Source organism: Pelophylax lessonae (genome assembly GCF_965119305.1).
Source record: "Pelophylax lessonae genome assembly, chromosome: 8".
In the NCBI taxonomy this organism is placed as follows: Eukaryota; Metazoa; Chordata; class Amphibia; order Anura; family Ranidae; genus Pelophylax; species Pelophylax lessonae.
The window spans coordinates 144799582-144819799 of record NC_138775.1 but is presented as its reverse complement, the minus strand read 5'-3'; the positions used below and the strand labels follow the sequence as shown (position 1 = coordinate 144819799).

General features: G+C 37.9%; 1 protein-coding gene across 2 annotated transcripts; it reads right to left on the bottom strand.

Moving 5' to 3' along the window:
- Window positions 1-1431: 1431 nt before the first annotated feature.
- SELE (selectin E) lies at window positions 1432-14437 on the bottom strand. 2 transcript variants are annotated; one of them, XM_082265050.1, is made up of 15 exons: window positions 14338-14437; window positions 11751-11816; window positions 10934-11332; window positions 10242-10349; window positions 9942-10127; window positions 9611-9796; window positions 8764-8949; window positions 7995-8180; window positions 7164-7340; window positions 5078-5254; window positions 4099-4284; window positions 3858-3977; window positions 3546-3567; window positions 3385-3457; window positions 1432-1916 (listed from the first exon to the last, which is right to left on the bottom strand). In XM_082265050.1, the coding sequence occupies exons 2-14, from the start codon at window positions 11785-11787 to the stop codon at window positions 3391-3393; spliced, it is 2037 nt and encodes a 678-aa protein (XP_082121176.1). In that variant the 5' UTR covers window positions 11788-11816; window positions 14338-14437; the 3' UTR covers window positions 1432-1916; window positions 3385-3390. The 2 variants fall into 2 exon arrangements, with proteins under 2 accessions (XP_082121176.1, XP_082121177.1); XM_082265051.1 differs by having other exon boundaries at window positions 3385-3454.
- Between the last annotated feature and the right edge of the window lie 5781 nt (window positions 14438-20218).

Sequence of the window (20218 nt, the reverse complement as noted above, 5' to 3'; positions counted from 1 at the left end):
TAGGAATTGTCTTTATATAAAATACACACAGTTTTTAACCATAATTAAATACATATAAATATTTTAACAATACAGTACACAATTTCAGACACTGAAAATGCAAGAGTCCCATTACACAACAAAAACTTAGGGGGGGGGGGGTTAGGAGAGCAAAATTCCAGTATGGAGAGGAGTATAATGTCCCCTGCCTCCATACCACTGACCCTCCAGTTTTTATTAAAAATGTCTTAGCTTCCTGGATTTATTGGTCTTTTTATCTGGGTGATGATATTTATTTTGCGACAATTACTGTACATTTGTGAATGGAAGCAGGCAGGGCTTCCTGGGTGTCAGATTATTCTTAAAAACAAATGTAGATGGAGGCATGGGACATTTGCTCAGATCCTAGCAGCTTTATGAAATAGGTTGTCAGTTTAATGTGCACATTATACCTGCCTTGCCACAGTGATTGGGCCCCACATAAAGTAATAGCAATAAACTGGATTCTATTTCTATAGGATTGCAGTCTCTCTCTATCTATCTATCAATATATATATATATATATATATATATATATATATATATATATATATATATATATATATATATATATATATATATATATATATATATATATATATGTGCTGTGTGTGTGTGTGTGTATATATACAGTATATGTGCATACACATACAGTATACACACATACATATACAATGTACAATTTTACTCATGATATTCCAGAATATATGAGTTAAATTTATTTCTATGCCAAAGTTAGTGTGCTACTGTTACATCTAAGTGTTTATGACTTTTTTTTAAATATATATCATTCTAAAGTATAATTTAAGTTCACTTTTTTACCTGAAAAAAAAATATTTTACATCTTTATATAAATACAGTATGTATAAATAAGTATAAATCATATCCTTTTAAATACTAGTTGTTTTTTATGCTTGCCTCAGACATCTGCCTTCTCTCTAGACTTCCTGATCTGCATAGCTGTTCCAGATTAGTGACTCAGAAAGTACTGAATCTAGCAGATCGGTATAACAGCCACACAAACAGCATTTTCAGAAGCAGGTGTACACAAAATGTATTTCTTCACCCAAGTCCAATAAATAATTCTACACGGTAGCACAATATATATGCATATTATCCCACAGGGATGGCACAACTTTCTTCACTGTTATAAACAGGTACACTTTTGTCATGCCTTTGAGCATGTCTTCACTACTACTTCATCTAAAATGAAATATTTATAAATATTTTTATTAAATTGCTGTATGTAAAAAAAAACGCTGCTCACATTCCTTCAAATAACACAGCTTAGTCTGAAGGAAAATGTAAACTGCTTGACACAGAGCATGACCAAAGGAGTAGAGAATTTCCATTTGTAAAGTGAAAGTTCACTAAAGGCAGTGAATACGCTCACTTATTTTAATCATCAGAATAGACTATGTAAATGATTCCTCCTGCCTGCAGGTTACTGATGGCATCATCAAAGTAACTTGCCTGAAGTTCTAATACTGTTTTTTACAAGAAAAGGAAAAGTTTTTATTAAAATTACTTAAAAGTTTTCTTTAACTTGGTTAATACAGGACTGGCTATTCAAAGTGGACATACAGTAGCTTCACCCTATTCAACCACGCTAAGTGAACAAGCACTTTATGAACTAAAAGTTCATTATGCAAAATGAACATGTTCTACGTCTTTGTAACTCAACCCATTGCATATTCAAGTGCAAAACAACTTCTCTGTTTTAGAAACATTGCATCAGTAACATTGTTACATTATGTGTGGGAAATGTATATGTCTCTGATCAGAATTCTGAACAACTGCAGTATGCGGATGACAGCAGACTTGTAGAATCTAGTAGTACCATTCATCTGTATTTGCATCATCAGTGATATCTCTGGTCTGGAAACAATTCTGTAAATCTATATAAAAAAAAAAAATAATGAATTAATACTCACACTATTGTGTTTTATTATTTACAATATGTAATTTCAGAAAACCCAAAAAGAGGAAGGTAGTATTAAATAAAAAGCAAATGAGCAACTTAGTAAAGATTTTGTAGTGTACAGAATAAAATCACTAGTCAAGAATAAATTGAAGTGGTTGTAAAAAGCAGAAGTTTTTTTTTTACCTTAATGCACTCTCTGCAATAAAGTAAAAACCTTCCATGATCAGCATCCCCCCAGGCACCCTAAATACCTAGATTGATCTTGATTTAGTGCTGTACCTGAGAGCAGCAGTGCTGCTCTCTCTCTCTCCTCAAAAGACCAAGTGAGAGCAGCCAGAGCTATTGGCTCCTGCTGCTTTCATTAAAATCCTGTGAGAAGGAAGCGAGGGATGGCTCTGAGCCAGCTGTGTGTGTCAATAGACACACGGACAAGCTCAGGATCGAGACCGCACAAGTGCCCCCATAGTAAGTAGCTTGCTATGGGTCCACTCGGAAGGGAGGAGGACCCGAGAGTGCTGGTGGGGAACCTCAGAAGAGAAGGTTCAGGGCTGCTCTGTGCAAAACCATTGCAAGAGCAGTTAAGTATAACATCTTTATTATTTAAAAAAAAATAAATAAAAATAATAACCTTTACAATCAATTACATCTGCTATGAAAAGGTAATTTAATTCCCAGATTAATTTACTGAAAAATGTATTCAGCTACAAAACTAAAGGAAAAGTAGAAATTAGTCTTTTAGAACCTGAAGACAGCAGATGTATTATCCAGAGCTACTTATTTAGATTTGATTAATGCAGAGTTTTCATGCACATATCACACAGAAATTCATATTTTATCCTAGACCAAAAAATGCTAAAATAAATAATTTTGGAAATAAAGGAACAATGTTCAAAGGGGAAAAAAGCTTATTTTATTCCGGCTTGTTGGAAATTTTATGCTTATTTTTTAAAGTTGGATTTCGGAATTTAGTTTTCAACCACTAATAATAGGTAAATTTTCATAACCACTAGTTTTGGTTACTGATACTTCCTCTAAATGTGATATTTGGGCACCATTTTTATACCCTGAAAAAAAGATTGATCACGCCTGAACAACTAATACCCTAAGGTGTACCTGTGGACTTGTCAAATATTTTGCTTCAATTTGCCTGCACATATGCTTACTTTTTCCAGAGCACCTTATGGTGCCCAAAACCAGCCTGTTCTGTTATGAAAACAACAATTAGTGCTCATCTAAATCCCCTAAACCTAATACAGAATCCCATGTTAACCCTAATCTCTCAACCAAGTCAATAACTGTAGGTAAGTCATAATTCTAAAATCATAGTCATAACAATATCATCAAAACAGTATGGCTACCCCATTCCCACAACCCCCCTCCCCCCCCCCCCCACAAAAAAAAGAAAATATGTGCTGTAATAGATCATTATGTATTCTCCTTACCGTATTTTATGCGATACCACTGCTGTCATTAGTATTTTGATAAACACCCGCTGCTTCAAGATGTTGATAACTGCTGTAAAAGGATGAGTATGTAAGTTAAAAATCTTAATATTACATTATGACACATTCAACTAAATTCAGGATAAAAGATATAAGCTAACCTTGAGGGGGTAAATTTCTTTGCTGTGGAGAAAAAGAAAACAAAATGTTATTCATTAAAAAATAGAATCACTACCTAAAACTTGCATACCCCTTTCAATACATATTTATTTATGCATTACTATGGGTAATGATGATTTACGAAGAACATTAATAAAATAAAATCAAACTGAATTTTTCTAAAAATCAGGTCAGTAATTTATATGTTACTATACTTTTTATTCATTTTTTTCCTAGTAAATACAAAGATTTTACCATTTTATTTATTTTTCAGATACATATTTTTGTTTACAAAAAAAATTATATGGTCTTACCTGTTTTACGTAAACGTTTTGCAAGCCATAAAAGAAGGCCAGCAACTGACATGAGAGAGGCGCTTGCTGAAACAGCTCCAACTGTGATGTATGTTGGGGAGATAATTGGCCTTTTTACCACTGCAACATTAGAAAAATGAAAAAAAAAATGTTTAGGATTTAAAATATATAAAGGAAGAAAATGATACTAAAAGAACAAATTGGGCGATATTTTTATTTTTTTTTCATTGATATATGTTACCTTCACATGTTGGAAGTTCTGCACTCCATTGTCCACTACTGTCACATTCAACAGTGCTGGTCCCATTTAGTAACAGATCATACCCACAGTCAAATGTGCACACAGATCCATACTCAAATTCTCCTGAGAGGTGGGTGCAATTCATTTTTCCCATTGATGGAGCTGAAAGAGCTTCACATTTTAAAGCTGTTAAAGTAAACAGAAAGGACATCATTTATAAAGTGTAAAGTGTAAGAGCACTTATTATTTTGGTGTTATGATTTTTATAGTTTTGAATGATCTCATTTCAAGGCAGTTCAGGATATACTCAGCTATGCACTTATGAGTGAACAGTTTGTAAAATATATGTAGAAGAGTAGTATATAGTGGTGTTGTTGATGTTCTAAAGGTTTTTTCCTAAGCAAATGATTGATACTTCTGGAAAATGTATGTAAACTGAGCTTAGTGAAAAAATTTAAATTGTGTTCCCTTCATTAAACAAAACACGTGCTAGCAAAAATCCAGTTTTTCAATTACTTTGCACATGATTGGGTATTCAAGGTGAACAAAGGTTTACATTATTTAACAAAACTCAATTAATTAAGTGAACATCCCTTTACTCATGTAGTAAATCAGCCCCCCCGTCTATCATTGTCATTATACTACATATGATGTTAGTATAGCTTCAAATAATGCCAAATAATTACTTTGTATTGTGTTAAAAATCTTGTTACTTCTAGGTGCTAATATTAGTTTGTAAAAGAGATTCATCCAAAAACTAATTTGTCAATTTTGTGTTAAGCGTGGTAGGGCACAATCATTCAGTTGGTTGTTGCTAACTAAGAGCTCTGCAGGGAGAACTCTCTTACCTCTGTATATCCATGACATGTTGTGAGCCCTACAAAGTAACTGTGCTACTTGATGTCACCATCCTCAGCTTTCTCAATATACTGTATACCTATGAATCATGCACTAGAATACAACACTCACTCGCAATTACCTTCACATTTGGGAGCAGCTGATGTCCATTTTCCATATGATAAACAACTGAGATCAGTTGATCCAACTAATTTGAAACCTTGCTGGCAGGTAAAAGAGCACTGGGATTTGTAACTGGAACCGTCTTGGCATTTTATCTCTCCATTATCAGGAGCAACAAGTGGTGCACATTGCACAGCTGAAAAATAAAAATACACATGTCAACCGAAAACCTTTAAGCATTTCAATTCATTTTAATTAAAACACTGAAGGTAGCAGTGCAGTAATTCCTGCTGCTATGAAAGATATGTTTGTACATACTTGGTAAATCCATACAGTGATAAAAAAAAAAATGAAAGACACTAACACTCTAAATAAACAAGTTTACACTTTTCCATAACCACTCTAACATGTTAGTAAAGGGACACTGCAGTGGTACCCATCTTTATGGTTTAAAAGAGATTCTTAAAACTTTTCCTCAAACCTTTAATGTCCTATACAGCTCTTTCTTGCCTTTACCAGACAGGAGACAGTGTTAAAGAGGAGCTCGGGTTAAAAAAATAAATAGATAAAAGCCAGCAACTACTGATACTATAGCTGCTGAACTTTACAAAAAAAAAACACCTACCAGTGCAGGGAACCGCACTGGGCCGGTTTCTCACTGGTCTTCAGGTCCCCAACATCACCATGTTGACTATGGGAAGCTGGCTGTGTGTTTTCCTGCTGGCCCACAGCTGGCTCCCCACTATGCATGTGTGAGACACACTGCAATGTATGAATAGTCTTGCAGCCTCCTGGGACCGGTGACATGTCTCAGGAGGATGTGGGTTGGGGGCCGAACTTCCGCTCGGCTCACCTAGGCAGAAAGTACCCAATCCCTGAAGAAAAAAGTTTACAATGAGGAGAGAGGGGTAGGATGAGTGGAACTTCCCTTTATAGGTGAAGTTCTGCTTTAATATTTTCCCTATATCATCTGTGGCCAACTTTCTTCCCACCAGTCAGAAAGGGTAATTGTGCCAGATGTGTGGCATAGTGAAATAGAGTGGGGCCTTGTTTTTCATTTTATAATTGTTTTCCTTTTTTTTAACATACTTTTTAGGTAATCTAACCAGGTGTAATATTGTAGCCTATTTATTAGATAAAATGGTTTGTACTGCACCATGTGCTATTATTTTTTTCAACAGTATTTAGGAAATCAGTATTAAGAAAACACTGAACTATTTGAATAAGTCCCTTACCCAAAGGAGCTGACAAGTTAAAGGCTGAAATAAAAGTCAGTGAACACTTGCTAACTTTTACAGCACCTTAAAGATAAAGTTAAAGATAAGTAAACTGGCTGAAAAAAATGTGAAAAAAACCCTGTAAAGATAAAGGCATAATGAGCTAGTATGCATCGCATACTAGCTCATCATGAAGTACTTACCTAAAAATGAAGCCCCTGCAGTACCGTCAGGACAGCCGACATGTTCGGCTGTCCTGCTTCCTGGATCGCGTCCTCCGGCCATCTGATTGGCCGGAAGCGTGATTACATCACTGCCACGCATGCGCGCGGGAGCCGTCATTCACGGCACTGGGCTCTGAAGGAATGGCACGGGTGGCCACTCCTTCAGAGCGCATGCGCCGATGACGTCATTGGCTGCATGCACTGTAAATATCTCCTAAACTGTGCATGTTTAGGAGATATTTATAGCACCTATAGGTAAGCATTAATATAGGCTTACCTATAGGTAAATGTCAACAAAGTGGGTTTACAACCACTTTAAATGAAATAGAAAAACTGCTATCAGTCAAATAATTCTTATTACTTTTTAGGTGCTCTAACTTATACAACCTGATAGTCTTAATGACACATGGCTAAATGCATTGCTGTTGGGGAAATTTACCCTCTCATTCTGTCCCAAAGACCACACAGAAAGTGGTGGATACAGTATATACCTACTGGAGATACATTCAACAATAAAGACCATGTTTTAGCATTTCCCTACTCTATCCAAAAAGACAAGGTTTGGGCTGGACATGACTTAAACAAATACTCACATTCTACACTATTGTATACAATATATAATATTTGTTTTAATGTTAATATTTACAATTCTGTACTTATTTACCTTGACATATAGGTACTGAAGATGTCCAATTTCCAGAAATCAGACATTGGAGATCTGATGATCCAACCATCTGAAAGCCTTCAGCACAGGAAAATGTGCATTTGGAGTTATAGTTTGATCCATTTTGGCATTCCACCTGACCATTTGTAGGGGCCAGCAAAGAAGAACACTGCACAACTAGAAAAATAAACATAATCAAAAAATATGTACTGTTTTCATATGATACAGTAAATATCACATTTTTATGTAGGCTAACAAAAATGGTGTTTGTCTTTACATTTTCAGTTTTTTTATACCCAAATGAGGGAAATTATTTCCCCTTTCCGTCCTATAGTCATAATAGGAAGTAAAAGGGAATCTCTCTAAGATAAGTGAAATACCCTTTTTGTCACCAGCACAAGTGACCCCGTTTGAATCTCCTCCCCTCTATTCCTGTTTAATTTAGAACTAAGAATTTTTAATTTTCCCTCGTTTTCTGTATATAGACAATGGCCACCAGAAAAAATAAAGGAGGTGAGTTTTCTCATAGGGGACACAGAAAGCAATACAGGCCTGACAAGGGTTCTACCCTTATACTACTTCAAAAACTATAAAAACATTTCATCCTCTTACACTTAAACTTTAACTTCAGCTCTACTTAATCCTTTTTTTTTTATTATTGAAGTAGAGCAAAGCTGCAGCATGAAATGAAGAGGCTTAATTTCTTAACTTTCCATCCAAATGGAGCAATGAATTACATTTCTTTTTTTTACCAGAATACAATTATGTATTACATAACCTAGCTATATAGGATGGATATAAGAAGTTTACAACTATAAGGGAAATTCCTACCTTCACATTTTGGAGGTTCGTTTGTCCAATGATCAGGAGCTATACACTTTGTTTTAAGAGATCCCACCAAGGTATATCCTTCATTGCAAGTGAAAATACATGAAGACTTGTAATGTAGAATGTCTTCATTGCTGGAGCATTGCATTGTTCCATTCTTTGGTATTTCTGGACGATGGCACTGAATAGCTGAAAAATGAAGAGTTGTACATATAGTTAAAGTGTATTCCTGATTTTACATATAATTAAAATGCATGCCTGGGCAAAAAAAAAAAAAAAAATATATATATATATATATATATATATATACAAACACACATATACATGTATATATGCAGTTTCTATTATACATGCACATTTGCCCATGTTTTATTTGTTTAAATCCCCTGAAAGTACATAAAAATACCTGTTGGTCTGCCAAAAATACACCCAGCTCTGAATTTCTTGTTGTGGGCTGACATCCCGCAGGATTTTATGCCGTTGCTTTTGCTAACTATTGACTCCCTCCCCCTTTCCTCATCTCAACGATATAGAAAGGAATTCACAAAATCATATGTTAGTAGTTACCCCAGCCTTTATATACTGTTTCATATCTGACCTCCTACATAAGTCTTTCACCATATTTTCCATAAAGCCTTTTAAGGCTCTTTGCCACACAAAATAATAATAGCCTTTAGATTCCAGCAATGTTACTGAAAAAACACCACCATTTTAAAAGTAATCAATATATTTTATTGTAAATTGAGTAAGTTCTGATATGTGGAATATTTACCTTCACATTTTGGAGGCTCTTCTGTCCATTGGTAAGGAGACATGCATGTTGTTGATGGAGACCCCACCAAAGTAAACCCTTCCTTACATTTGAAATTACAGCTAGACTTATATGGTAGTATTTCTTCATTTTCTGAGCAATCCATTACTCCATTTTCTGGTTCCTCAGGACGTTTGCACTGAATAGCTACAAAAGGAGAATAATTACTTCAGTGCATCCACTAGACTTTTGTTTTCTACAATTTAATAAACAATGTAACAACAGGGACAAAATTACAGTACTGTAGAAGTACTTTTTTTTTTAAATTAATATAACTGATACAGTTTACAAAAAACTCACAATGTGTAAACATATTTCTTTCATTTAGTTTTAGAAATATATAATAACATTTCTGTTATTGCATGCATATATATATATATATATATATATATATATATATATATATATATATATACACATACATACACAAGAGTAATATTTATAATATATAAAATATTTATACCATATAAAAAATGAAACGGAAAGGTTTACTTTTATCTATGCAATGCCTGATTTGCAATACTTGATGGATCCTCCATATGAAATATTGTCCTGCTAATAGAACCCAAATGCAGCTCAAGTGGCCAAATACCCATAGGCATGTTCTACCTAGATTTCTGTTTAACTATTTTGTTCTATTCTTTTCTAGACCATCCCTATTTCTAATAATATGTATTTGCAAATCACAAAACATTTGTAAAACAAGCATACATTGCTGTTTAGCCATTCTGGAGTTGGCATTATTGTTAATTTTAGGTGCTCAGACTATTAATTAAGCTAAAATCCATAAAACAATAGAAGAACCTACCATTGCATTTTGGAGGTTCTTCTGTCCACTGACCAGGTGTCATACAAATTACTGAAGTGGAACCCACCAGACTGAAACCATCATTGCAGCTGAAATTGCACATAGCCTTATCTGGCAGAATTTCGCTATTATTGGAACATCTGATCAATCCTTTCAGTGGAACCTCTGGACGTTTACACTGAATTTCTAAGCAATAAATAGAAAAAGCATTGTTTAAAAATGTATTTTAAAAAAAATTGACTTTTAAAATGTGAAAGATTGCTAGTTAACGTGTCTTACACTATATTTGCTGTTTTTAGTGATTCAATCATCTCAAAAATTATGTATATACCTTTACAATGTGGAATGTGAGCTTCCCAATCTCCTTCTTTAGTACAACTCAAATTTTCTGAGCCAACCAACACATATCCATCAGAGCAATTAAAATGACAATTTGACAGATATGTAAAGTTTCCATTGACATGAGAGCACATCATTGATCCATGGTCTGTGCCATTTATTTCTGGACAAGTGACAACTGGAAACAAAGAAAGAAATGTATTAAATTCTGCTTTAAATACATATTAAAAGAGATAAAAATGCATCAACTTAAAATTTCCGACACTGCTGAACCTATGAAATATAGAATTACCATGTTCACATTCTTCTCCATAAAAGCCATCATAGCAGTTGCAAGTGTAGTTGTTAATAGTTTCAACACATTCTCCGTGGTTGTTGCAGGAAGAAGGATGACAAGAAGCTAAGTATAAAGAAAACAATGCATACAAGTTAGGAAAATTAATCATTTATTATAAATTGAAAAACGACTTTCCTGGCACATTTGACATTATTTTTTATATTCTGTGAGAAGAATAGTAATATATATATATATATATATATATACATATACATATATATATATATATGTATATATATATATATATATATATATTATATATATATATATATATATATATATCCGTGTATATTTGCAAGTCTGGATATCAATAAAGAATTAAAACCAAAAACGTTTTGTTCCAGTGTATCCTAGATCCATGAGATAACAAGGACACTTATTACTACATTATTAATTATAAAATCATCATTATTTTTTATTTTGGATTTTTTACTTCTATTTTATATTTATTATCATATTACAATGTCCATATGCAGGTAAAATATGTGTAATCTACATACAATTTGCTAGTTTTTAATCTAAAAACACAATTCAGAGACTGTTGACACACACTTTTTGTGAAATCTAATGTGAAATGGAACCACGGTCTCATCTAATTAAAAACATTGTGTTGTGGGGATATTTGGTGTTTGGGGATATTTTCTTACCTGTGTAGCATAAAGCAACCTTATTCTTACTGCAGGGTTCATCATTCCATTTTCCTGAATCCTCAGGCCGCTTAACATACATCTCAACACAGTCTTCATCTTTATTATCACTCAGGTTGTTAGGTTCATTCTTGGCCCAGTTTTTAGCTTCATTTGTGAGTATCTTGTTAGTACCAACCCAGGTCCATTCGCCAGTGCTTTTATTTTTCCTTATACCAATCCAGTAATATCCTACATTAAATGGCAGTATGCTGTTAAGATGGTCATTTTCAATTCGGTTTTGAATTGCCACCATAGAAGTGTATTCTTTTGTACAATATTTATATGCATCATCATAAGTCATTTTGTATGGTGAATAGTGGTAGGTCCAGCCTTGTACACGGGATATCAATGCCAAGCCTGCAATAAATAACAATGTATGTGATCATTTGAGTACAACAAGGTTATCCTGTTCTCTACATTTGCCCTACATTTTTTATACAGTAACATTATTCAATTTTTTTTTACCTAAAAAACATCAAGGGATATATCATTTTCTCTCTACTAAGAAAAAACTTTAAAACCAAGTTCATTATAAAGAATTGTCCTTGAAGCTACAAATATCTTAAGAATAAGGTTATTATTAAAAAAATGTAATATTTTCAGACTGGGACAGTCTCCTGCAGGCCATTAACGATATCACCCTTAGAAAATAAAAATCTTTTCTTCTATTTTTTAATATACGCCAGAAAAAAAGAAAAAAGACACATAAAAAGATAAAAAAGAAAGATAGTATTTTGCTATTTTTTAAATGCACCCCTGATATGTGTTGACTTACCATAAACAGTAAGGAAAAGAAAAACTGAATATGCCATCTTCCAGAATCAGTAGTAAAATTGACAATCTGAATCAAGAAAAAAAAACAAAAGAAACATTATGTACGGTTCTCAAGGTATCAGCTCTGTTATATTGACTGAGGATCATTGTAAATACTTTCAGTTAAATCAGTTAATTTGATAGAATGCTTTAAATGAATATTAGGCCTTTCGTGACCAGAGGTCAATGACTTGTACTTGAACTTGGCAATAACTTTATGACTAATTTGCCTTCCTAAATAATGCTTACTTTGGTTTTTAAAGACATGGAATGATTTTATTTTGTACACTGTTTTAATAAACATCCTGCTCATATTTTTTAAATTATAGTCTGACAAATGGAAACATGTTAGAAACAAACACTACTGTCTTTTTAAATACTGTATTACATTTACTTTGTACAGCAAGTGCACAGAGAAAGAGATACATTGATGGCTAGACTAGCTAGAGTTTTCTTTACCAACAAACCTCATGTGATCCCCGTGCCATGGCTGTCATATTGATCACACTCTCAAGTACCATGATTATTGTTTCTCAATTGTTGTTTGAGCCTGGGAGTAGTGCCATGACAGGGTTAGATTCAATCGTCTTCCCAGTTTTCCTTTTTAAGATCAGTCTGATGTTGCATAGACTTTCTATCAAACGTATCCAAATATGATGCACATGCTTCCCACATTTCCTCTTTTATCCCTTTTTATTGTCCAACCTCCTGCTAACCCTTTGCCTTCCCCATTATCACCTGCTTTTGTTACTTATAAAGATAATGTTAAGAACAGGTATGAGGTAAATAGCAGCACTGGGTCAAAATAATCTAATCATAGGTGTGAACAGCCTATTGCATTAGGTTGTGCACCCCAAAGCTCAAACATATTTGCATGTGTGTGTGTGCATGTGTACACGCAGTATACTGATGGTGTCCGCAGAGCAATGGACGGTGTCAGTCGAGCAGAGATTGGTGTCAGTAGAGCAGTGTTAGTAGTTTTTATTTTTATTATTTCTTTAGAATTTTTTCAAAGAGCCCTGTTTAGAGGACTTTGGTGAAATATCAGGGGTCTAAACAGGGGGAATCTGCACCACACAGGGTGTCCATGCACAACTGGCACATACTGTGTGCATGCCTATGAATCTAAAACAGTTATGATAAACCAGCATAGTATATTGAGCCCCAACTCCCACTGCTGGTCTTTTAAAAATCATGCACTTATACCACAGAGGGTCTCATGTGTAAATCATCTGACTACAGGAAAGTCTGTGTTCCACCCAAAAATAGTAAACTTCTCAGTTTTAACTTTTCTGTTCTAATCTGTCTTTGCAAAAGCATATTGATAGGTATTGACCCAGGGACTGTTCAACAGTAAGGTGTTTCATACATAAGGCTGAATATCTAGACCTATTTAGTATAAAATCTATTATTTATACACTATATACTGCATTTTGAATATATATCATATACATACTGATATCATATATCATATAAACAGTTAGTTTTATTTGACGTATACAAGGCTCTTTACATACAGATTATTTGGTATGACGCAGCAGCATTGCCTGAAACATTCACAGAATTCTCCTTTGTTGTAAGGAGTTGATGACATTATAAGATACAGTATAATTTCATGTGCATCAATGATTTTTTCACCAAACAGTGTATCTAAGAGCAAAATCAGGTATTCCTATGAATATTGCTGAATTTTGTGTTTTAGTTCTCTTTTTACACAAAATTTGCCATATATTTTTAAGGGAGAAGTACAGTCAAAGCTCATTTGACAGTATTTCTACTATGGATAACAGGAGTGCAGTTCATTTTGCACTCCTGTGACCTGTTTCTGAAGTCCACTCTCAGCTGACCTCACAGAGTCGGTCCAGGCTCGAGTGTCATCATGAACACGGAATGGGGATCCATTCACATGCCTGGACCGACACCCAGCTCAGCCTCTCAGAGAGCTGAGAGCCAGAGCCGGACGCTTCCGTCCCATCCACAGCCCAGCACTCCAGTGACTGAGGAGGGGGCAGAGCAGAGAGCTGCTGGCTGACAGTCAGTAGCTCTCTGCATGGGGAACTGTGAGAACCGAGCGATCGGTGGTGTTTGATCGCTCGGTTCTCAGTGTTAGAGGCGTCGGGGGACAGAGGCAGCGTCGGACCAATGCTGTATCTACCTAGGTAAGTATGATTCTAAAATAAAAAAAAACATCTCTTTTGAGCCTCAAAAAGCCAAAAAAACATTATACTCAACTATAATATTGAAAGATTGTCTTTCACTAGTTGCTCTTGGTTAGTGTCATCTATGTCTCTTTGCAAAATATCAAGCCCATTTTGTCAATACAAACATAACTAATATGAACCTAATAAAAGTGCTATTCATTGATACATGCTATCCTATTCAGGTACAATAGCTGTTATATGATCACAAACTCAGTTATAAGTATATCTATTTTCCTAAAGCAGCACATTTGCTATACCTTTTTTCAGACATCCTGAATAAAAAAGTATTTACACTGAATAATGCAGCAAAGAAAATAAGGTATAATGCTTTTAAAATTATATACTTACTACTTTCTATGTATAAACCTCTGAATGGGCAGCGGAAATTTCAGAATCAGGAGCCTTTCTCCTCTCTCCTGTAAGGGTTTCCTGTTGGAGTAACTTTCAGTGCTGAGCCACGCGTCTTTTATACACGCTGCAGACTAGGAATTACCAAATGACATGCTCCTTTCATTTACATACAATACAAGGATATTTTCCTGACCAGTAAGAAATTCCCATCTGTTGAATTTCCCAGAAATATTTCACACGATAAAGTAGGCTGTTAATGAGTTTCCTAAACTGCGCTTTGCAAATCAGAGGTATGCCAGTAAGAAGTCAGTATATATAGATGTCTATATTTATTAAATCTTAAGATGGGAAAAAAAATATTGACATATTTCCAATTCATGTAAAGTAATTATATTATAATTTTCAACATAATACTTTCATGTTGGTAATATGGCATGATGACAGATAACATTTCGTTATACTGTATTTTAGACTGGATTTACATTACAGTATACCTTTGTGTTTTATAACCAACATTCTGAAAGGCAACTCAGTACCCAATACACTGCAGCACACCATAGCAAACAGATATGAATGTTCTGTGTGCTGTGGTCCACTGCATTGTCAAAAAGCGCAGGTGAGTTCATGCATTAAGGCGTGTTAGGAGTCCATTTAAGCTGAATTGGCTGGCCCTTAAAGTAGTACTAAAGTCACATTTAATAAAATAAGTATTAGTAAATACTTTTTATAATAAATGTGACTTTAGTAATACTGTTTTGACACCCATCTCTTCCCCTTGGGGTAAAGTATTACAGTAAATGACCACTCTGTCTCCTGTATAGTAGTATGCAAATTGTATAGCAATAAGGGGTTCTGAATGTACTAATAATGGGGAACTTCAATGTGACTCCATGTTCAGCCCTGGAAAGACTCCACCCCTCTGCTAGATGGTGGCCTGATCTCTTGCAGTGTGCCTCCGCCTTTGCGCTGATGGACGTCTGGCGTCATTATAACCCCTCAAATAGGGAATACACTTGGCATTCCTATTTGTTCCAAACCCTCTTCCATATTGACCTAGCATTTGCTACTGGAAGTGGGTATCCTTCCTAGGGATATTTCAGACCATGCCCCTCTTACGGTCACCTTATTGTTGGGTCAATCTGTGGGTTGGGGATTGTGGATACTGTCTGGGCACTAGGTTGCAGACCAAAATATTCAAGAGGACATGCCTGAGGCTTTATATCATTATTGGTTGGCTAATAAGGATTCCCCAGATCCCTTAATGGTAAGGCATGCATTTAAGGGGTGGCTTGGGGGGGGGGGATATGGCTTGTATAGCTAAAGCAAAAAGGGAGTCTGTGCCTTCTCTGGAGGAGCTGGAGCGGGATCTTCAGCGTAAGGAGGCTAGCTATGTTGTTGATCCTACTTCCTTTCCTATGGGGCCTGGCAGTTTGCTGTGAGGGTGGTGACATTTCTTCGGGTTGAAATGACTAAGAAATCTATGCTTAGTACTGCCCAGCGAGTATTCCAATACAGAGACAAAAATGGTAGGTTGTTGGCCTGGTTATCTCGGGGGCACCTCTCGACTACTCATATTGGTAGAATTCGGGATAGGAGGGGGGACCCTCTCATGGGCCCTGACAAAATTAATAATAGATTTCTACAGTATTAAAGTTTGTTATATTCCACTACAGTAGATTATGAGGACTCTGATCTCAAGGTCTATTTGGACAATATAGACTTTCCTACTCTGTTCCAAGAGGCTAGTGCTGGGCTTGACTGGGAGGTATAGCCCAGCTTCAGCCCAGTAAGGCCCCTGGGGCCGATGGGATTCTGGTGGAGTTCTACTCTTATATCAGGATTTATTGGCTCCCAGACTCTCTTCCCAGTTCCTTAGTTGGTTAAATATGCTATACCGGGCACCCACTGCTCATATCCCCACTAATGGTAGGATTTCTGAGGTTTTTTTCGCTTCAGCGGGGTGCCTGCCAGGCCCTTCCCTTTTCACTCTGGCTCTGGAGCCATTGGCCATCTCAATTTGGGCTTCCCATCAGGTCGAAGGGTTGTGGGTCTGTCCTTTGAAGGAAAAGGTTTCGCTTTATGCGGATGCCCTTCTGTGATGCAAACTCTTCTCTGTGAGCTGTGCTAGCGCTCTTTGACTAGTTTAGGCTTTCTCAAGAGTTCGCATCAACTGGTCAAAATCTGTGCTCTTTCCACTTGACCCCCTGATGCTGGCTACAGCAGCAGTTACCCCATTATTGTGGATAGATAGTTTTAAATATTTAGGTATCCATTTTCAGTGAGACCCTGCCAGGTTTTATGATCTCAATCTCCACCCTCTACTCATGCAACTGCGTAATAGATGCTACTCCTGAGGGACCCTACCCTTAAACCTTATGGGGCTTATTAATATTATCAAGACGGTTTTCCTCCCCAAATGTAATAATACATTTCGAAAACTGTCCTGTATGAATTCCCGGTTCCTTCTTTTGGGAGCTGGACTGTTGTGTTAGCACCTACTGTATATGGGGCGGATCTCTTCCAAATCTTCCAAGTCTTCTTTGTGTCTCCCTGTGCAATCTGGACGGTTGGCATTGCCTAATTTTCTGGTATATTACTGGGAAGCTATACTGGTCTATGTCCGCTGGTGGTTTGTCCGCTCTCAGACCAATGAGGATGTATACTTGGAGGCTGCCCAGGCCCAGTTCCAGCAATCTGTTACTCTGATCATGGACCTTTAAGGAGCTCTTGGCGCAGGAGTCCCTGAGTAGACCTCTCTTTTCCCTCTGTCTGGCACTGCTCAGTCTAGACTCCCCTAAGGTGGAGAGGCTGTGGGAGGCTTGAAAGGCAGATATCCCCTTTTTGGAAAGGGAGTATTGGGAGGATTCCTCTGAGGACAGCTATAAGCTGGTTATCTCCTCCAGAGATAAACTGATATAAACTAAATTCCTGCATAGAATCTACTACACTCCCTAGAGATTGCACAGAATCTACACTAAGAGAGACCCCGTTTGTGAACAGTGTCACTCAGATACTGGCACATACTTCCATATGTTCTGGAGCTGTTCCAGGGTGCCGCAGTTTTGGGCAGATGTTTTTAAAGTTATCCCTGGTGATGTCCCCCAAACTAGCACTGTTGGGCATACAGGGTGTTGATCAGAGGCCTCGATGTACCAAGCTTAACCATCAAAATACAATGGACTCATGCAAAATCTCTGTGTTCTCAGAAACGAATAGTGCAAAGTTATTAAATAAATTATATCCTTAAATATGTTTTATTAATCATATTATTTATATTAATGTTATTTGTTTTCATATGGGCACTAGGGGCACTTTTACTATATGGGCCCTTTCACACTTGGAGTCCTTCAGGCGGAGTGCGTTTTTCTCAGGGGGGGATCGATCCGCTGATCCCCCGCTGAGCAGGAGGATGACAGCTGTGTCTCTGCGCTGTGTGCGAAGACAGAGCTGTCAGGTCCCCATGCATCTCTATGGGGGAATCGGATGGGAACGAAGCGTCTGTCCATTCTCATCCGATCCCATCCGATCCGATCCGCTGGACGGATGGAAAATAGGGTTTCCATCCATCCATATATGATAGATCGGATCGGATGTCAGCGGACATGTCTATGCTGACATCCGATGCCCCATAGAGATGAATCGGATGACCATTCAGATCCGTCAAAAAAACTGACAGGCGGATCTGAACGGTCCCCCTGTGTGAAAGGGGCCTATAACATTTTTGGATGAATTGTTAATGCATTCTATTTATTTGTTTATATATGTATGCCGCGTGTATACATTTCACTTGACAATATCTATTACACAATTTTTGAATGCAAGAATTTTTAAGGTTATAATTTATATTATAAATTTTGCACTATTAGTTTCTGAGAATGTAGAGGAGATTTCACACAACTCCATTGTATTCTGAGGATTTGGTTACTGTTGTCATAATTTGTTGTTTTGAGTTCACTAAAACCTAGTAGTCATAAGTCAGGGCTCAAAATTTGCTACTAGCTAGGCCTTAAGGCCCCATGCACACGGGACGTTTTTAACGCCGCTGTAAGCAGCGTCAGGCGTTTTCTTTTTGCAGCCTAAAAACGCCCCTCCATGTTATTCTATGGCCTCATGCACACTCAGACGTTTTTGAGCTGTAAGTGGCCTAGGCGTTTTTAAGCTGCAACAAGAACCCACGACCTGCGCGTTCTGAGGACCAACGTTACAGCGTTAAAAACGCCTGACGCTGCTAAAAGCTGAATAACTTTGCTATAACGTTGCTTAACGTGCGTTAAGCCACGTTATATGTTTTTTTTTCTTCCATTCAAAATCAATGGTTCCCTATGGGAGCCTATTGATTTGAGTGGAGGTCGCACCGCAACACCGCAAGTCGGATCCGACTTGCGGGGTGACTTGCGCCGTGGGAATCTTGAGGGGGAACTCCACGCCACAATGGGAAAAAAAACAGCGTGGGGGTCCCCCCAAGGTTCCAAACCAGGCCCTTCGGGTCTGGTATGGAATTTGAGGGTAGCCCCATGCCGAAAAAAACGGCGTGGGGTCCCCCCCAAAATCCATACCAGACCCTTATCCGAGCATGCAGCCCGGCAGGCCAGGAAAGGGGAGGGGACGAGCGAGCAGCCCCACCCCCCCTGGACCACACCAGGCCACATGCCCTCAACATGGGGGGGTTTTGGTGCTTTGGGGCAGGGGGAGCTCTGCACCCCCCACCTCAAAGCACCTTGCCCCCATGTTGATGAGGACAAGGGGTCTGCGGGCAGGGGGCTCATCAGAATCTGGAAGCCCCCTTTAACAAGGGGCCCCCCAGATCCCGGACCCCCTCCCTATGTGAATGGGTATGGGGTACACTGTACCCCTACTCATTCACCACATAAAAGGCAGTGTATGGAAATAACGACAAGAGACGTTTTGGAAAGTTTATTAAAAATCTTCATCCGACTCTTCTTGTCTTCTCCTCTCCGGGGTCTTCTCCTCTCCGGGGTCTTCTGCTCTTTTGCTGTCCGCCCTTCTTGTCTTCTCCTCTCCGGGGTCTTCTGCTCTTTTGCTGTCCCCTCTTCTTGTGTTCTTCTCTCCGGGGTCTTCTGCTCTTTTGCTGTCCCCTCTTCTGCTGTCCTCTCTTCTTTTCTTCTCCTCTCCGGTCTTCTGCTCTTTTGCTGTCGGCTCTTCTTCCTCCGGTCCTCCGACGACGACGACGTCTCCGCTGATTATGCCTATCTCCGGTCTCTGCAGCTTATTATATAGCCATTAGGGGCGTGGCCCCGATGACATCATCGGGAGGCCCCACCCCCTCATGTCACAGATGACGTCATCTGTGACATGAGGGGGCGGGGCCTCCCGATGACGCCATCGGGGCCACGCCCCTAATGGCTATATAATAAGCTGCAGAGACCGGAGATAGGCATAATCAGCGGAGACGTCGTCGTCGGAGGACCGGAGGAAGAAGAGCCGACAGCCGACAGCAAAAGAGCAGAAGACCGGAGAGGAGAAGAAAAGAAGAGAGGACAGCAGAAGAGGGGACAGCAAAAGAGCAGAAGACCCCGGAGAGAAGAACACAAGAAGAGGGGACAGCAAAAGAGCAGAAGACCCCGGAGAGGAGAAGACAAGAAGGGCGGACAGCAAAAGAGCAGAAGACCCCGGAGAGGAGAAGACAAGAAGGGCGGACAGCAAAAGAGCAGAAGACCCCGGAGAGGAGAAGACAAGAAGAGTCGGATGAAGATTTTTAATAAACTTTCCAAAACGTCTCTTGTCGTTATTTCCATACACTGCCTTTTATGTGGTGAATGAGTAGGGGTACAGTGTACTCCATACTCATTCACATAGGGAGGGGGTCCGGGATCTGGGGGGCCCCTTGTTAAAGGGGGCTTCCAGATTCCGATGAGCC